Source organism: Mesoplodon mirus, assembly GCF_964341445.2.
Source record: "Mesoplodon mirus genome assembly, chromosome: 3".
Taxonomy (NCBI): Eukaryota; Metazoa; Chordata; class Mammalia; order Artiodactyla; family Ziphiidae; genus Mesoplodon; species Mesoplodon mirus.
Window position 1 is genome coordinate 167,217,171 of NC_138978.1, and position 18,219 is coordinate 167,235,389.

At 39.8% G+C, this 18,219-nt stretch overlaps 1 protein-coding gene across 5 annotated transcripts in view; it reads right to left on the reverse strand.

Annotated features, from left to right (window-relative positions):
• Positions 1-2,782: 2,782 nt before the first annotated feature.
• RABGAP1L (RAB GTPase activating protein 1 like) overlaps positions 2,783-18,219 on the reverse strand; it is a 689,539-nt gene continuing 674,102 nt past the window's right edge. For all 5 annotated transcript variants that reach the window (XM_082612933.1, XM_082612934.1, XM_082612936.1 and 2 more), the window contains 5 exons: positions 17,598-17,702; positions 15,234-15,317; positions 11,721-11,792; positions 9,214-9,411; positions 2,783-7,981 (listed from right to left, as the gene is read on the reverse strand). In XM_082612933.1, the coding sequence (XP_082469059.1) occupies positions 7,829-7,981; positions 9,214-9,411; positions 11,721-11,792; positions 15,234-15,317; positions 17,598-17,702 (612 nt within the window). In that variant the 3' untranslated portion in view covers positions 2,783-7,828. The remainder of the gene's footprint in view (positions 7,982-9,213; positions 9,412-11,720; positions 11,793-15,233; positions 15,318-17,597; positions 17,703-18,219) is intronic.

Consider the following 18,219-nt stretch of genomic DNA (forward strand, 5'->3'; position numbering starts at 1 on the left):
ACTCCAATTGAAAAATTAAAGATAAACTCCCTTTCTACATCATACTATTAAGAAAGGTGGTTGCTACTCTGGACAAGTTCTTTTTTAATTTCTAGTGAGTATAAAAGTGAAATTAAGTTTAAAAACACTGAAAACATTTAAAAGATATCAGACTCAAAATTTTAATTACCTCATTAAATGATTAAATTTTAAAAAATAAATAAATAAAACCACTTCTCACAATCTCCACTGCTACTACCCAAGACCAAGACATCATTATTTTGTCTGGATTTTTAGCCTCCTAGCTGGTTTCTCTGCTTCCCCACTGTGCCTTTATGGTTAGTTTTCCACAGGATAGCCACAGTAATCTTTTCAAATGATTATATCCCTTTGCTTAAAAACCTCCAATAACTTCCTGTTAGGCTTAGAATAAAGTCCAAACTCCTTACATAACCTGGAATGTTTTGCATGATCTTATATCTCACCTTTATGAGTTCCTTTATCTCATGGAACTCATCTCTCACGTTTCCCCTCTCCCTGGTTTAAACAGTGGCATTTTTGTTACTCCTTGAATCCACTGAGTTTGTTCTCACCTCCAGGCCTGTACTCTGTGCTTCCTGTCTGGAATGGTTTTCCTCCAGATCGTCACAAACCTTTTTCTATCTAACTTTTGTGCCAGCATTTAAAACACCTCATAATTCCCGTTCTTAAGGGTCAACAAACTCCATGCTGCTTCTCTCCAGCTGTATCCTATAATTGTCCTTCCATCTATCATGTAGAAGCAAACTGACTTCTTGCCCTGCTACCATTAGGAGTAATTGGGTACATCAGATCCCAAAGTCAAGAAAAAAAAATTAAGAACTTTGCATCCTGAGATAAATCAAAAACAAAACATCATCAACAAGACATACACACATCAGGGTCATTGTGTCTAGTTCTAGTCCCCCAAATAAATGAAATTCTGAACCTGAGCCTTTCCTGTAAAATTGGACTCCCTAAAATCAAACAAACACTTTATCTCTGACTTTTGCAATGCTGATGTCTAAAAATATGGATAGTAGTGTGAGAACTGCTGTTTTCCCACCATGAACAAACTAATTATAGATTCTATACTTGGAAATTGTGTAGTTTTTTCCTATAAATAGTTGTAATTTCTATTTGGCGAGCTTGTTCTTCTAAAGCCTGAACTTCCTTGCAAACTTTCTTTGCAAGTAAACTTTCAAAAGATTTTGCTCTGAGTGTCCCTTTGACAGTACTGAAAAGTTTTGTTAAAGTATAATTTCAAAAAGGTGAAATCAAGATTCTCATGCAAATATAAAACAAATATTAACAAATATTTTATGCAATTCATTGCATAAACCATGAGGGTAGCAACAAGTTCTTAAAACTCAAAGAGTACATTTGCACAGGTGGGTACTTCAGGCAATTTAACAATGGAATATTAGTGTAAGGTTGCAAAGTTAGACACAAACTAGTTAATGTCCTACAGGGTAGTAAACTATGCATAACCTTTCGAGTCATCTATTCCACTGGAAAGAAAATAGGGATTTGCATCCCTACTGGACAAAAATCTACAGGTTAACAGGTAACTTCACTAAGTGTAGGGCCTTTAATCAATAATGAACAGTAAGTTCCACTTACTGTTCATGTCAAGACCATTCATGACCTCCTCACTGCCAAGCTCAGTAGATATTTTCTGAATAATTTGACTTTTTTTTTTTTTTTTGCGGTACGTGGGCCTCTCACTGTTGTGGCCTCTCCCGTTGCGGAGCACAGGCTCCGGACACGCAGGCTCAGCGGCCATGGCTCACGGGCCCAGCCGATCGCGGCATGTGGGATCCTCCCGGACCGGGGCACGAACCCGTGTCCCCTGCATCGGCAGGCAGACTCTCAACCACTGCGCCACCAGGGAAGCCCCGACTGTTTAATTTTTATGTAAAACTTCTCATTTTTTAAAATACTGCATAGGCCGAACAAAAGATGTCTGTGGCTGGGTGTGGGCCGCAAACTAATTTTACAATCTCTGATTACTATTTTTTAATACGTGCTGAATTCTAAGAGGAGCTGACTAATCTGGCATTCATTCGGTTCCATGGACACCCAAAACAAAATGCAAATTAGAACAAAATGCACCCTGCCTCCACTTCAAGAGAGCCTCTGGAGTTCTGTTTGAATTATATGATGTCACCCACTGTGCTGTACTCTGAAAGGTGAGCAGCAGCCACCCAATCCAGGATTAGCCAATCAGATTTTTGCAAGATTTTGAAACTGGGACACTGAGATGCCAGCCCATCTCTGCTGGTCACTTGAAGAGAGGACATGTAAACTTGGAAGTTGTGCACTTAGAAGCAGGGGATGCGTCTTTTCAGAGAGAGAAGCAGCAGCAGATAAGCATCACCTGGCAAGACAAGCAGAAGAGTGATTATCAGAACAATTGCTTAGGTTGCTGATGGCAGTCCAGTCCCTTGTCCCCGTGCCTCTTCAGGCCCAATGGTTTGGCCTTTGGTAGCTATGAGCTAAATATACTTTTTTCCTTTTAATTAATTGCCTTATTATTATTAAGCTAGCTTAAGAGAGTTTGTTACTTGCAACCAAGGAATCACTATAGAGAGGAATACAGGGCACTTGGTTGTACCTGCTGTACAGGATATCATTTTGCAGGGTATAACCTGGAGCAAAGTCCTGTATATTTCTTCTTGCTAAATTCACTAGAGTCTAGTGTCAGATAAGTTTTTCACAAACATTGGGTTCAGCTGATTCAGAATAAAATCAACTAGAAAAAAATTAAAAAGCCATATGGATTTCAGAACAAATGTTTATTACTGCTTAATGGGGCCAAAGGAGCAACACAAAGCATTGAAAACATCACTGGCTCACAAAAACAGTCATCTTGCTACCTTCTCGGTTGCATTTGTTTATTTCACAAGGCTTCATTCACACATGAAAACAAGATACTAATCCAATTCAAGTTCATAACAATTATAAAAGTAAACATTTGTTGGGACAATGTACAATAAATTGCACTTTTTTTAAACAAGCATTACATTTACATTTATAGAGTGTACTATACATAATACATGGAATTATGGAAACATCTAATTGGTCAGTGTTGACAGAGGAGAGAGGCTGCTCACTAATTTCTTTTGAAGTCAATTAGCACTGTTTGAGCTAATCAACTCCTTTATTCTGGAACCTGTTTTCACTGGAGAAGCCATGGGCAAAATCATAGAATTCATAAAAATAGATGGCACAGAATTTCTACTACCTCCTCAGCAAGGTAAAGGTAGGAGTTGAAAGAAATGACGTGGGGCTGACTGAGAAACTTTCTTCCTTATTTGAACTAAGGATTCATACATTATGCAAAATACCAAAAATAGAGAAACTGATGCAAAGGCTATTGGGATCTTGGATTCTGGGGCCATTTCCAGGCTTTATTCTTGTGCTTTCATGACACCAGAGTCTTGATGTGTTTATGTCCTTATCATTCAGTTTCCTATATTTTATTCCATATATAATATATAGTTATTAAAAGTTACATTTTAACAGAAAAGATTTTACATGTTAACTTACTGCCAATGAAAAAGGAAAGTAACTCAAAATATTCATCTTCTACTCAATGATTCTTTTTTCTTAACGTTTTCAGAATACCACTAATGATAAACCAGGGGTGGAGGTGGGGAGAGTAGGACATGTTGATGAACATGTTTTTATAGCAGGTAGCAAATACATTTGGAGATAAGCTTGACGTGTAGTCTTTTAGATGGAAGCTAAGAAAGGGACTTCTGACAATTGACTGTAGTCACTAAGCTACTCATAAACATCCACTTTTCTCCTTACAACTCAAGATCATCATCTCCTATTGAGGTGCAGCCTGCACTGAAGTATTCATTTTGGTAGCTCTTGAAAGATAAGGAAATCCCTAAGGGCTTTACCTATATTATATGGAAGCCACTATGAGAGAGGAAGGATGTTTTCGAGCAGTTCCAGTTCAATGTGACAATCAGCATGGCAACTAGAGAGAAAGAGTTTTATATATCTGGTAGTAGGAAACACAGGCCACTGAGTTGTGCCTGGCCTTCTGTATCTGATCGCCATGTACATATTCAGTTGCATGGTACCTGGGTATACCAAAGAGGCAGGGATACTCCATATAAAATTCTACCAATCACACACACATACACAAATCTCACAGCATTCAAATCAAACAACAGAGTTTGTCCATGCTCTCATTTACCTGTAATTGAAGCAAGAGAATTGGAGCTACTTTAGAGTGGTTTTTTTTTTTAAGAGTAAGTTATACAACAGAATAATCTTACTAAATTAAAAGTGTTCTTTTCCAGAAAGATAAAACAAACAGGGTACTTAATTTTTTGAAAGCTTTTTTTCCCTAAAAGGGTCTTGAAATCAGACAACCACCTTAGCAGAATAATGAGTAGACTGATTTCAGCTCAAGAAAAAGAAAACTCAATCCCTTACGTTAGTTACATATGCAATTCTCATCCTCAGTAACTAATCAATTCCTTAAAGGATCTAACTCTCATCTCTTGTGCCCTAAACTGTGTATTCTCTTGTTTTTCTTACTTTAGGTAGGAAATGAAGCTACTAGTTATTAACTAGAAAGTATTTTAAGAAAATGGAGTAAGGGTTTGAGAAAAATGAATATTAATACACAGTATAAGAGGATGGAATTTTTGAAAACAATGAAACAAGATAAATACTATTAAATACCCCAACATCAGTACAAACATTACTTTTCTACTTTATTATGGAAATTTAAGAAAGCCAATGCAGAACAAATTACTAACTTAATAGTTGGGAGAGATGAAGAGAATTATTGGTTTCATGGAAAGATAGGGTCATAAGCCTATGTGACATTCCTATTAATGTTTCTGATAGGCATTCATATACAGACCATTAGGTAACTGAGAATTTATTTGCATTAAATTGTATGTAACTAAATATAACCAAATTGTGCCATGGCTCAGGATGTGGGAAGCTAGCAAACATATGCACTGCAAAATTCAGCTTGGTTTCTTTCAGCTTTAAGGAAATGTGTTAAGATTCTCAAGATATAAAAGCTAATGACTGAATTATCCAATTGAATTTCATTCTCTTAAGTTATTCTGCAGAATTTAATGAAAGGAGAAATCGTCACTTCTCAGAATGTTGCAAATGTTGGATTTTTGGAGGAATGTTTTATATAATGTATGCTAGGAAAAGATGAAAAACACTCTAGAGTATCGGAAAATTTCCTGGATATTTGAGCTGGTCAATCTCTTTCTAAAAGAAATCAAGAGAAGAGTAACAATTCTCAAATATACTTCAAAAGAAGAGAAATTAAAACTAGCAGTTATTTAATGCTGGAATGCATGAGTTTTCAAACAACACATGGTGAAGGGCATGGGGTCTGGGATAGTGCTATTATAATATTGTATGAATAATATCATACACCAACTTTTGAATTTTCTTTCCTTCTGTATTTGCTATTGCTACTTACCCAAAGACATTGCAGTGAGGGACAGTTTAGACTATGGTACCAATACACATACCCAAGTATGATATGGAACTGGAAAAGGAAAAAAAAATCTATGGATGGCCACTGTAATCTTTTAAAAGAGTTAAAAGAAAATGAAAAAGACAGATTTATTAAACATTTGGAATATATGTACCTAGTTATTTTGTTTAAAGAAAAAAATGTAATGGGCTATGAAATTGAGCCAGGTCTACAGATAAGAACTGGACCTAGAGCTATTTCTCTCTCAACTACCATTTAAGGAAAATTATGCAATTTAGGCATTCTGTGAAATGTAAAAAGAGCTCTGTACAGTAGAATTATGAGATTCACAAAACACAAAAGAACATTTAATTTAGCTAGCCATCTGATAAGGCAACTTGTACAAGGCTTCTTGGGATCAAAGCGTAAAGTACCAGTAAAGCTAACAAACTCTATTAAAAGATTTACAGAAACAAGTACCAAGATGCAATTTTCTAGCCATTATATTCTGCAAAAAAAAAAAAAAAAAAAGGAAAAAAAAGTTAATTTTTCTAAACCACCATGTTGGGAATGTTAAAGTCAACACAGATACTCAGAATGCTATTTTCCTTTTGGGTGAAAGGAAATGAAAACTATGATGAGAGATGTCAGGACAAAAAAAAAAGAATTCTATAAGAAAAGTATTAATTTGATGAGTGTAAGGAAGGATAACAAACAACCACATCAGTTTTATGGGCTGTAGATGATACGAACACTTACCGATGAAGGGGATTTCACTTTTTAGAGTTTAATGATTACTTTAGAGGAAAGGATCCATCATGAACAACTTGTAGTACATGCTCCTGGAGTTGAGATGGCTCTTAGATGATTTTTACTTCCAAGAGTGTGTTACTTTTAACTGCAACATATGGCACAGATGAGAGTCACTCTGGCACTACAGAGTTTGAGATACTTTGCAAAGAATATGTTCAACAGTGAAGCCAAACATGAGTATCAATAAATGTTACTATACATAGCTGACAGTAGTTTGGTTGCTGTAAAGGACCAAAGCCCTCCAAAATAGCTTAAAAAATGGGAAAATTAGTTTTTCCCTTACCAAAGGATTTCCTGCAAGGACTATTTATAAAGACATGTTAAATATAATTGAAAAAAATATTTCCATCAACTTTTAAACAATAGCTTTACCTTTCCATGAGATAAGCATTTCTATAAAGGTTATATATGCAATCAAAAATGTTACAAATGCATTTGCATCTCTTCATCTAGGGGTACAAAGGGCACATTTTTAGGAAGCTACAGAAATCAGAAAAAGTTGCCTAATATTAAACTAAGATGATATGAAGCTGACTTCTATTTCCCATTTCATAACTTTAACAAAGTTACAGTATATTAGTGTTTCCTTAGCAAGTATATGTCAACATTAAATGAATACTCTGTCCCTGGTTCTACATTCCATTCTAAGCACAACAGCTGTTCCTTTCTAGGGCCTTTCTAGGCTTCCCTGGTGAAGGTTTCCTAAAGATGCAACTCATAATATCCACTTCTGACTTTACATTTGTCAGAAGTCACAACTGTGTTCTTACTTAGGAACTCGCAATTCCCATGTGGAGTTCTTAAAAGGACCTGTTAGAAGACCAGGACCAAAATGATTTCTTTCATCCTGCATTTATCAAAATCTCAGTTCTTTTTATCTAGTGTGTGTTTTCAATAGCCTATCTTATTCCATGGCTCTTGGCACTTCATTTCCACATGTACCCAACAGAAAATGAAAATAAACTGTCTTTGGGAACTGTTCAATCCCAGGTCTGTTCTTTCCTTTGGATAGGATTACCGCTATCCTGGGCATCACTTTCAGGAGGAAACCTGACAGTGGTCATGACTGGTCTCACAATGTGCTTTATCTGAATGAATCCTGAAAAGTTAAGAGGTTTAGGTTGCAATCTCTTTTTCTTGCTGTGACAAATACCTGCCTATCACTTCAAACTTGGAATAAAAGACAACTCCATTTTTATGTAAGATAAAAATAATATGAATAATTAGTTCTAAATAAAAAGCATTTAGTTCTGAATTACTTATTTCCAACCAAACATCAGGCATGTAAAATAATGTGTAATACTATGATGGATCGGAACACAGTCTTCCATGAAGAAGCACAAAAACAGGTATTCGACATAAATCAGGTTAGTTTAAATAACATCCCTTTTTTAAAAGTGTCAAACAAGAAAGAGTAAGAGCTACTGAAAGATCCTGGCTTGCTTTCTGGCCTCCTTTCCTTCCTTTTAAAGGGACACCAGGAATCATCCTGGGTTTCCGTTGCTTTGATCGTTGTGCTCTTGTACTTGGGTGAGGCTGGACCTATGTGCTCTCCTTGGGGGGCTGGGTGGCCTGTGGCGGCTGCAGTGGCTGCGTTCCCGTGGCCGTTTTGATAGAGTTAAGGGTTTTGCTAAACCAAGAGTTTTTTGCAGCTTGGATTTCATTCATAAGGGCTCCCCTCTGATGTTCAAGTTCCTAATTCAAGAAAGAAAATCATCTGAGTTATATAAATATCTTCTCTCTGCCAAAAAAATTAGAGTATAGCTTTTTGGAATCCACAGGTCTACACAGCCGCAGTTTTCTTCCTACAAAACCCAGGTGAGATTTAGTTGGCTTCTGAATGCAAGAAAAATAATTAGAGCTAAAAGAATTACCACTAAAAACCAGAATCTGTGCTTTCTCTGATCAGTGAAATGAAACCTCATTTTATCCTTTTTTCCCCCGGCAATTTAGGTCTAAATCTAGGTTTAGGCTACAGCCTAAGAGAAGATGTTTAAAACCACAGGTAAACGTAAACATACAGATGGAATGAATTTTTACTGATAGTGTAAGCATGAATAAATTCTAGTTCCAAACACATGGCCTGTGCCCTTGAGGACGTACAAGGTCAGAAGCAGAAAGAGTTCAGGATCGTTAGTGTGGTGCAGCAGGTGCCATGGCAGGATACGGCAAGGGTGAGGGTCACTGGTAAGAAGGAAGTGGGAACAGTCCATCAGAAGCCAGGACTGCTTTTCTAACTCTGATATCCTCCAATATGGAAAGAGGTTATGGGGAAAGGGATTTGGCAAAATCAGGTAAAGATGAAAAGAAGCTCCAAAGAAAGAAAAGAATGGCTGTCAGCCAACGTTTAACTGTCAGGGGAAGGATAACAGGAGGGGTTTGGCCTTTCAACTTTCAGGATCAGCTAAGCGACCAAGTTCAATGGGAAAGGACCATGGCCAAAAAATATCAGGGTAAACTAAAAAGGCATATGCTTAAGTTCTCACAAGATATATATAATTTTAGTTATTAAAATTTTATTTAAAACTATGTGTTTATATCCGTGTTTAAAAATGATGTAAGGGCTTCCCTGGTGGCGCAGTGGTTGAGAGTCCACCCGCCGATGCAGGGGACACGGGTTCGTGCCCCGGTCCAGGAGGATCCCACATGCCGCGAGCGGCTGGGCCCGTGAGCCATGGCCGCTGAGCCTGCGCGTCCAGAGCCTGTGCTCCGCAATGGGAGAGGCCACAACAGTGAGAGGCCCGTGTACCGCAAAAAAAAAAAAAAAAAAAGATGTAAAATGCAACTCATTTGTGGGCAGAAAATGTATTCATCTTATATGGTAACATCGTATGATTCTGAGCTCGATAGGCCGACTCTACAGTACTAGACTATCCTAGACCACTAACTGTTTATTTTTTTAATTGATCTTTTATCAAATCACCAACCTGGATTTTACACTTGGCCTCCACCAGCTGCAGTTTGGTTTGTGCCAATTCCAGCTCCATCTCCCTCAGTTGCTTCTTAAGAGAGTCCTTCTCATCATCCAATTCAATTCCCTGGTCCTCTCTGCTTACGGCTGCTACTTTCAAAGCACCCTCCTTGCTGAAAATGTCACTGCAGTGTTTACATGCCATCATTTTACCCTGAAATATCCAAAAGAGATAACCAATATCAAACTGCATTTCACAGCATAAATCATGTCCTGAAACAATGCAATATGATTTTTCTTTAGACACTGCTTGTGGTCATCAAATGCAGGCCCATTTATAAAAGTAATTATTTTTCTTGTGCTATGACCAAAATGGTTATAGTTGGCACAAAACCCAACTATCCAAGACAGGTGCTACTTTTTCTTACAGTATCTCTAGAGAGACTCTGGGGATAGAAAGTATTATAGCATTTCTTTGAAATCTTTTCTAGAAACTTTGTACTACCATTATCCTTACTAGACGCCAAGCCCCATGGCATATATGCTACATGCATTACCTCATTTAGTTATGATTAGGTGTTATCACCCCCATTTTACAAATGAAGAAATTTAAGAGTTTAAGTAACTTCCCTGTGGTAGACTGAGGAAGGTCATTATGACTAACCTAAGTCTACCCCTGCAACAAGTGTAGTATACGTCCTTTTGTTCAACTTTAAGTGAAGATGATCATTATTGTTCAAGGTGATAAAAGCAACTCCGCCACATGCCTGGATGGCCAATCAGGCACAGAGCACTGAACAATGGCAACTCTTTTCAAAACAACAGTGCTACTGTTTTCTTAAAATATCTTCCAAAAGTTTAGAGATAAGAGATACTACAGGGCTTCCCTGGTGGCGCAGTGGTTGAGAGTCCGCCTGCTGCTGCAGGGAACACGAGTTCGTGCCCTGGTCTGGGAGGATCCCACATGCCGCAGAGCGGCTGGGCCCGTGAGCCATGGCCACTGAGCCTGCGCGTCTGGAGCCTGTGCTCCACAACGGGAGAGGCCACAACAGTGAGAGGCCCGCATACCGCAAAAAAAAAAAAAAAGAGATACTACAGAATTTTGATCTATTTTGATGTCCTACTGTTACAAGCTCAGCATGTCCATAACTGTAACTATACCCCTCTCTTCACACACACACACAAAGTAACTCTGCCCACACTTCTGTGTCACTGTGCATTACCCCACCATTTAGGCCTAAAGACTTTGGTGTCATCTTTCCATTAGCTTCTCCTTCACTCCATATTCAGCTGGTCATGAAATTCTTCCTCTTGATATGTCCAAGCATGTCTCCCAGGCCTGAATCCCAAAAAGTCACCTTCTCAGAACAAAGTTCCTATTTTCAGTTCTCATGTCTCAGATTTTCAGGTTACAACTTTAAAAATATGTATTTACGGGCTTCCCTGGTGGCGCAGTGGTTGGGAGTCTGCCTGCCAGTGCAGGGGACATGGGTTCGTGCCCCGGTCCGGGAAGATCCCACATGCTGCGGAGCGGCTGGGCCCGTGAGCCATGGCTGCTGAGCCTGCGCGTCCGGAGCCTGTGCTCCGCAACGGGAGAGGCCACAACAGTGAGAGGCCCGCGTACCGCAAAAAAAAAAAATATATATATGTATTTACTGAGCATTTATTGTGTGCCAAGTACTAGACTAAGCACCTTATTAACAGGATCTTATTTAATCTTCAAAATGACCTTATGAGGTAGGTAATATTATCTCTGTTTTACAGAACACAAAATAAATCTGCGAGAAGTTAAATAACTTGTCAAGTTAAGTGATATACGAAAGTGCCTAGAATGCATTTATTTACTAGTATAAAGCTGAATATATTCAAATAGAATTATATCAGGTTTCTGTAACACTGGCCCCAAGAGCTTGGTTTACTGCTTTTTCTATACAATAAACAATCACTTTTTTCAAGTAGGTAATCACCATAAGGAGTTTTACCACCAGGGGGCAGCATAGAAATAAATGCTGCACGTTTTCTTTAAAAACAAATCTCTACTTTTGGTGGAAAAATCAGTTACCCAACGTGTTTCCTCCAGCTGAGTTCTATACTGCCCATGGTGTCCACTGTTTAAGAGATTAATGGGATGATCCTACTGGGTTGCACAATGAAGTCACATCAATTCAGGCACAGTTGGGATGCAGGCTGCTGAGGGTTCGGGTTTCCAGGTTTCCAACAACCAAGAAAGCTCAGGGGCCTCTTGTGACAATGCTGAAATCCTACCTCCTTTCCTGTTACCTGTCTCTGACAGCCCAAAAGATTTCTGGGAACATAACCTTTCATCTGGCCCACACCCCAGTCAGAAGAGGGACCCTATTCACCCTAATTCCTAACTCCTTTAAAACAAAGGTGGGGTGCGGTCGTGTCTACAGGCTGTCCTGCCTGTGGTGCATGATATTGGGATCCTCCTATCAGGTGCCCACTCAAGACTACATGAATTTGGAAGGAAGTGTATCACAGGACTGCTTCATTCTTCCTCACCTTTACCACTTCCAGCTCCTCCTTGCTGGCTGCTTGCTGTTTCTCCAGTCTGGTACTCAACTGGGAACAGATCTACGAGAAAGAAAAGAGCTGCTGTACTAGAAAGTAGAATGTCTCTTGTAGCAAGTGCACACAGCTGTTTATTCACTCACATCTCGGACGCTGTAAGAGAGTTTGCAAATGAGTAGCACTGCAGATGCCGGTCATTCCCATGAAACAAGCAGCAGAAAGCCTGAGAGTGTGTAAAGCACACCTCTATCTCGATCAGTAGAAGAAACACATGGGGTAGACTTGCTTTCTTTCTGTCACTAGCTTCCGTGACTGGTCCCAGTGAATTCCTGTCCTCACTTTGGAATCAATCTATAGAATCTTTGCTGAGTATCTACTTTGGGCAAGGTACTATCCTAGGAATCTGATGAAAAGAATTCTGAATTTCTTCATGACTGAAAAGTGCTGTGCTGTGATAATCAGTGAGAAAGAAAATGTATGTGAAGGGTTTAATATAGAGCGCCATTAAATAACATCTCATTATTACTGATTCTGAAATAAGGTGCTAACAAGTACCAGGAACAGACAGAAATAAGTGCTTTCAAAGCCCCCTAAAGTTGTATTAAAAAAAGAAAACAAAAAAAACAGAAGTTCAAGTCTTGCTAAACTTGAGTGAAATAAGAATTTTTTATTTTGGAAAAAAAATGGAATAAAAAAGTTAGGGGATGTCAAATTTTCAAGGGCAATTTGGACTAAAAGCATAAAAGTTCTACCTCTATTATCAAAATGGACATTAAAAAAAATCCCAGTCGGGCTTCCCTGGTGGCGCGGTGGTTGAGAGTCCGCCTGCCGATGCAGGGGACACGGGTTCGTGCCCCGGTCTGGGAAGATCCCACATGCCACGGAGCGGCTGGGCCCGTGAGCCATGGCCGCTGAGCCTGCGCATCCGGAGCCTGCGCTCCGCAACGGGAGAGGTCACAACAGTGAGAGGCCCGCGTACCGCAAAAAAAAAAAAAAAAAAATCCCAGTCTACTCAAAAATAGTTCTAGAGACCTGGGACCAGGTTGAGTTCAGTCTCCAATTTGTCCAGATCCAAGCCTGGAAACAATAAATAGGACTATAGGGCTGATGTTAAAAAGAAGAGATTTCTCAAGCAATTTTGGCAAACAAATAAACCCTTTTAAATAAGCCCAAACATATAGCCAGTAATAGCCAATTCCAACTACAGAATGCATTTAGATTACGTTATATGTTTAATTGTCTTCAAAGAGATGGGTCTGTTGCCTTTTACATTACTTCAAGTGCTTGCCAGATAATATTCAAGAATAGTCCCAAAGATTGCTCTTTGAAGAGTGCTGCATATGGTGGCCACTCAGGGCCTGATGAAAAAATGATGAAAAAAATGCATTTGCAGCAATGGCAAGCTCCATAGCACATGGTCTTTAACGTTCCTTTTATTGCTTAATGGCTAACCAGCCCTTCTCCTAGTTACCGAAATTCAAAATCTCAGGATCTCTTCCAGTATTTTCCCTTATCTAGCAAAAAAATGACTCTTGTGTTTCCTGCTTCTCCATTTTCATTACTACTTATAGTAGTTCAGGGCCCTATTTTTTTCTCCCCTGGACTCTGCTGTTGGCCTCTTACTGCTCTGTGTCTTTCTTTGCCCGTGCATCTCTCCACTTGGTTCCACATTTCTCCCTGGACAGAGTAGTGCCAATTATATGTCCCTGGTCATGCCACTGTCCTCCTATAAACAGAATAAAATCCGAACTACTCAGCCTATCCATGAAGACCTTCCTTGAACTAGGCCCCAACTCACCTTTGCTTCTCTTGTCTGTACTTGAAGCTCTTGCTAAACAAGACTCTTTGTCACTAATCTACCTCCCATGCCTTTGCACATGCTGTTTCCACCTTTCCACCATTTCCATCCTCTCCTTCTCCATCTCCAGATACCCAAACCTCACCTAGCCTTTGAAGCACAACTCAACTCACTTCCTTCTCCAGGAAGGGATTCCTCATTTCCCACATGTAAGAAATTCCCTCTCCTCTTAATTATGGACAGGTTTTACCTCCGTATTACAAGATCAGCTTCCAGAGAAGAGCAATTGAATGAATTTACCTTTTATTCCTCCAAAGTAACAAGCCTCACATGTAGCAGGCATTAAATAAACATATATTGATTTTGTACATCTGTATGTAAATATAGATATATAGATATAAATAGATTATAAAAGAGAAGAAGATAGCTCTGAAGCCTTATTTCTAAGCAATCTTCCATGGAGGGGCAGAATCCTTATGGAAAGGTGTTCATAATATACAAATGAACTAGTTTCCCCCAAAATGCATGAACAATATAACTTACATTTTTATTTATATAGCAACAAAGCATACTCAGTGTATTTAGTGATTCTTTCTAGTTGGCAAGATTAAGGGAGGCTTGTTTTCCTTGTGCTCTTCTGCACTTCCACAAGGAATGTAAATTTCATTTATAAGCAAAAAAAACACTTTTTAAAAAAGTAAGCCTAGGGCTTCCCTGGTGGCACAGTGGTTGAGAGTCTGCCTGCCGATGCAGGGGACACAGGTTTGTGCCCCGGTCCGGGAAGATCCCACATGCCACGGAGCGGCTGGGCCCGTGAGCCATGGCCGCTGAGCCTGCGCGTCCGAAGCCTGTGCTCCGCAACGGGAGAGGCCACAGCAGTGAGACGCCCGTGTACCGCAAAAAAAAAAAAAAAAAAGTAAGCCTTAGACTTCAAACTCCTCTGTGAGGCAGGAGACCCCAGGGAAATTTCTGGATAAGTAGGTGGCATACAGTACCTTAACAATTCTGGAAAACTGGAACTTGAACAGTCCAGTCAGAGTACTTCGGCAACAAGAGGAGTCCTTGCCATGTCCCGGCATAACCAGCAGGGACAGGAAGATACTACTGGAGCTGGAATGAAGGCTTTCTGAGACACGCCGCCACCCCCCCTCCCCCGCGATGGGACTAGAAATGTCCTCAAGGAGAAGAGCGCCGCTCCACCATTAAAAGATCTTTTTCAGGTTAACAAGAGGAGGTTAATTGCTAGCACTGGCCTCTGTTGGGTAAGGCCATATAGCCATGTGGGAAAAAGAGCTCCCATGTTCTCTACTGTGACAGCAAAGGACTCATGGATCTCCTAGCTGTTGCCATTTAATAGTGACTAAACTTTAGTGCTCCGCCAAGAGGCAAATGTTACTAGTGTGATCTATTGGAAATTAGCTTCTGAGTAAGGCAGAGACAGGATCCCAATGGTAATACGATTTCTTGTTCCTCTAAATCTATCAAACATTGAAAACAACCAACAGATTGTTTTGCTCAATTAAACTTCTCATGTTATCAGCAAGCAGTTCCAACCACTGTCTGTTTCAGAGGAGAAAATGAGCCAACAAATATAATCAATGCAGTACAGTTACTGTTCTGGAAACTCTGAAAACAAACAAACTTTTCCCAAAGAAAAGAGCAAAACAATTAGTTTTATAGTGTCGAAGCCCACAATGGCACATTACCTGTTTATACTCAGCAATGATAGCCGTAGTCTTCTTTATTTCATATTCTGCCTTCTCTAGCTGTTTCCTGAAGACTTCTTTCAGCTAAAAGAGTAAGAATGAGAAACATCAAGACTCAGTCAAAATCTTAATAAATTTCCATGAACATCCATATTCAAGTCTGCCTGATTCATAGTCAACAACAATGTAAACAGCTGTAAGTACACACATTTTTCCTACTGCAGTTGCATGTTGGTCATTTGAAAAACCTAATCATCTCCAGAGATACAGAAATCTTACTTTTTTTCCTGCAGTGTATAAGAATATGAGCAATCTTAGTATAAAACTGCCTATGCTTTTTAGTACTTTATAAATATATTGTTAAATAAGTGTCCATTCAGAAGCTATCTTCATCCTTATGAGAGTCTAAAACAAAACATCAAGGCAGCATTGCATGTACTCTTGATGCTCTGCAATAAATTACTGAAAAAACATTTTAGGGCTTCTTCTTTCGTCCCATATCGACACTGCTGTTACTCCTCAGGAGGTAGGAACAAGAGGCTTTGGGGACTGGAGTCAGACATGGGAGATGGGGACTGAAGAAACACTGACTTTAGAAGAAGTTAAAGTGACATAATGCAGTACTTGTTACAGTTGCAGAAATACTAAATTATGAATGCTAAACCTAAAACCACAGTTATTTCTTAGCCCGGCAGCTCTAGAATTCTAGGTATAGAAGAAGGTTAAGGCAATGAAAAAGCTCAGGTGCCACCAGATAAAAAGGAAAGAATTCGATTCTCCCAAATTGACCAAACAAAAAACAACTCTGGTTAATCTTTAGGTACACAATCAGAAAAAAATGATGAATTCTGCTTTGCAGCATCCCAAATTATGAATGGAGTATACTCGGTACTTGTAAATTCACAAGTTACTGCAATTTATAACTGGTCTTATCATTACAAGATTTAGGAATTTCTTCACATTTGCTATATTCTAAAATTCTAAGAGCATTTGTAGGTTATACTGATTCAAACTTAGTTGTTTATATTGGTCTCTGTTCTCTCTGTTACATAATTCAAGGACTTCAGCCATACCCTTCATCCCTTCTTCAATAAGGCCACACTGACTCAGGGTCAACTGAGATAGCTGAGATGCTTTGAGCAAGTTCTTTTAATTTCTCTAAGCTGTAGCTTACTCATCTGACAAATGAGAATAATCCCTATCTCACAAGGGAACCACAACAATTAAAACAGGATATACACACATATATAAACACACATACACACACACACACACACACACACAGAGGAGAGGGGCATGGATTAAATTCATTTGCTAACAGCTTCATTCTTTACCTGAAGTACTGAAGTGGGCCACCAAAAAGTAGGAAGTAAAGAAAACAGCAAAACCCATCCAAAGGGCTAGATCAAACTGGATAATCGGCCCCCGAATATTTTTGAGTATGTTAAAGAAAAACAAAAATCTTGGTCCACAGTAATTGCCGAGACTCATTTCATCATTAAAAAAAAAAAATCATGGAATACTTTTTATAAATCCCGGAAGGTGCTAAATGACACATCCCTCCATTAGTAACTTTACTGGAACTTTTTCTGGTTGCTTGGATGTAGGTCTTTGAAATGCTTTGTGTGCTGTTTTATATTTAGTATTATTGATGTCTCCGAACTGAACTCATTAAAATAAGTGAGCTAATCATGTCTGGCTGGGATGGACAGAGATGGAGACCATGGGTGAAGCAGCCTGCTCTTCCTCAGGGAAGCCGGAAGCTTTGACTCCTAGGGTGGAGAGGTCCCTCCTGTCACCTCTGGGTCCTTGGCAATGGTGTGTCTTCCAGGTGCTCAGCCTCACAAGCCATATGAATACTGCAGAGAGCTAACTTCAGGGCTGGCTCCCAAAGGGTTTCTTTTTATTCTCTCAGGGAAGAAGATTTGAGAGCTCTGCCAGGAACTGAAACGTGGGTGCTCCTTCTTCTAAGGCATGAATCGGGAAAATGAAGCGTGACTGATGGAGGTGACTCCCAGCAGAGATCTCTGTAGGCTTCCAGCTTAGCAATCCTCATAAACTACTTCAGAGAAGTCAAACATCTTGGAGACACAACACGAAATCTGCGGATGCCTCAAAGCTCTTGGATCATAATTCCAAGTTCCTAAACTTGGAGAAAGCGTACCACTCTCGCTAGATGTCTCAGTCAAGGCAAATCCCTAAAAGCTGTTCAAGGGTGGAAAGGCTGCCTCAGTTCTACTCACATGTACTGCTTTAGCATCGCCCTTGATCTGAACAAATTTCATGTGACTTCTTGTTTACAGTATTAATCAACTCCTCATACCAATACACCTGCGTAAGGACAAGCCCGCCTACGCCTGTTACCTGAGCTGTCTCCTCCTCTTGTTTCCTCTTCTCTTCTTCAGTCTCTACCAGCCTCTGTTTGGTCAAGAGGAGCTCCTTATTCAGCACGTCTGCCTTGTCTTCTGCCTGCAAATCAGAGTCCATCACAGTCATAAAGAAGGTGAAGAAAGCACGTGTATACTTCCTCCGACCTCCAGTTATTATTGTTCTAACATTACCGGAAGCCTTTCTATTCCCTCTGGCTCACCCAGGGGGAGGCTGCTTTCACTGAATGCCAGCCAGGTGACACGCACTTAGCACACGTTATCTCTAATCCTCACAACAAAAATTATTTTCTAGGTAATGACAGTGAGGTCTGGAGAGATCAAATAAACCTGACTGGGACACACATCTAAGATCAGAGCCACGATCTGAATTCAGATTTGAATGGCGCTGAAGCCCATGCTCTTTCTAAACACCTCTTCCACATTTTCAGCTGTCACTACAGCACTCACTCGGAGACTGCGTGGTAAAATGGGATGAAGGGGTGGAGCCTCACTTGGAAGCTTCCACCTGGTGGTGCGTGGGGCGGATCCAGAGAGGATGAGCGGACAGGCTGATCCATGGACCACAGTTAGGTGAGAACATTCCAAGAGCAGCCCAG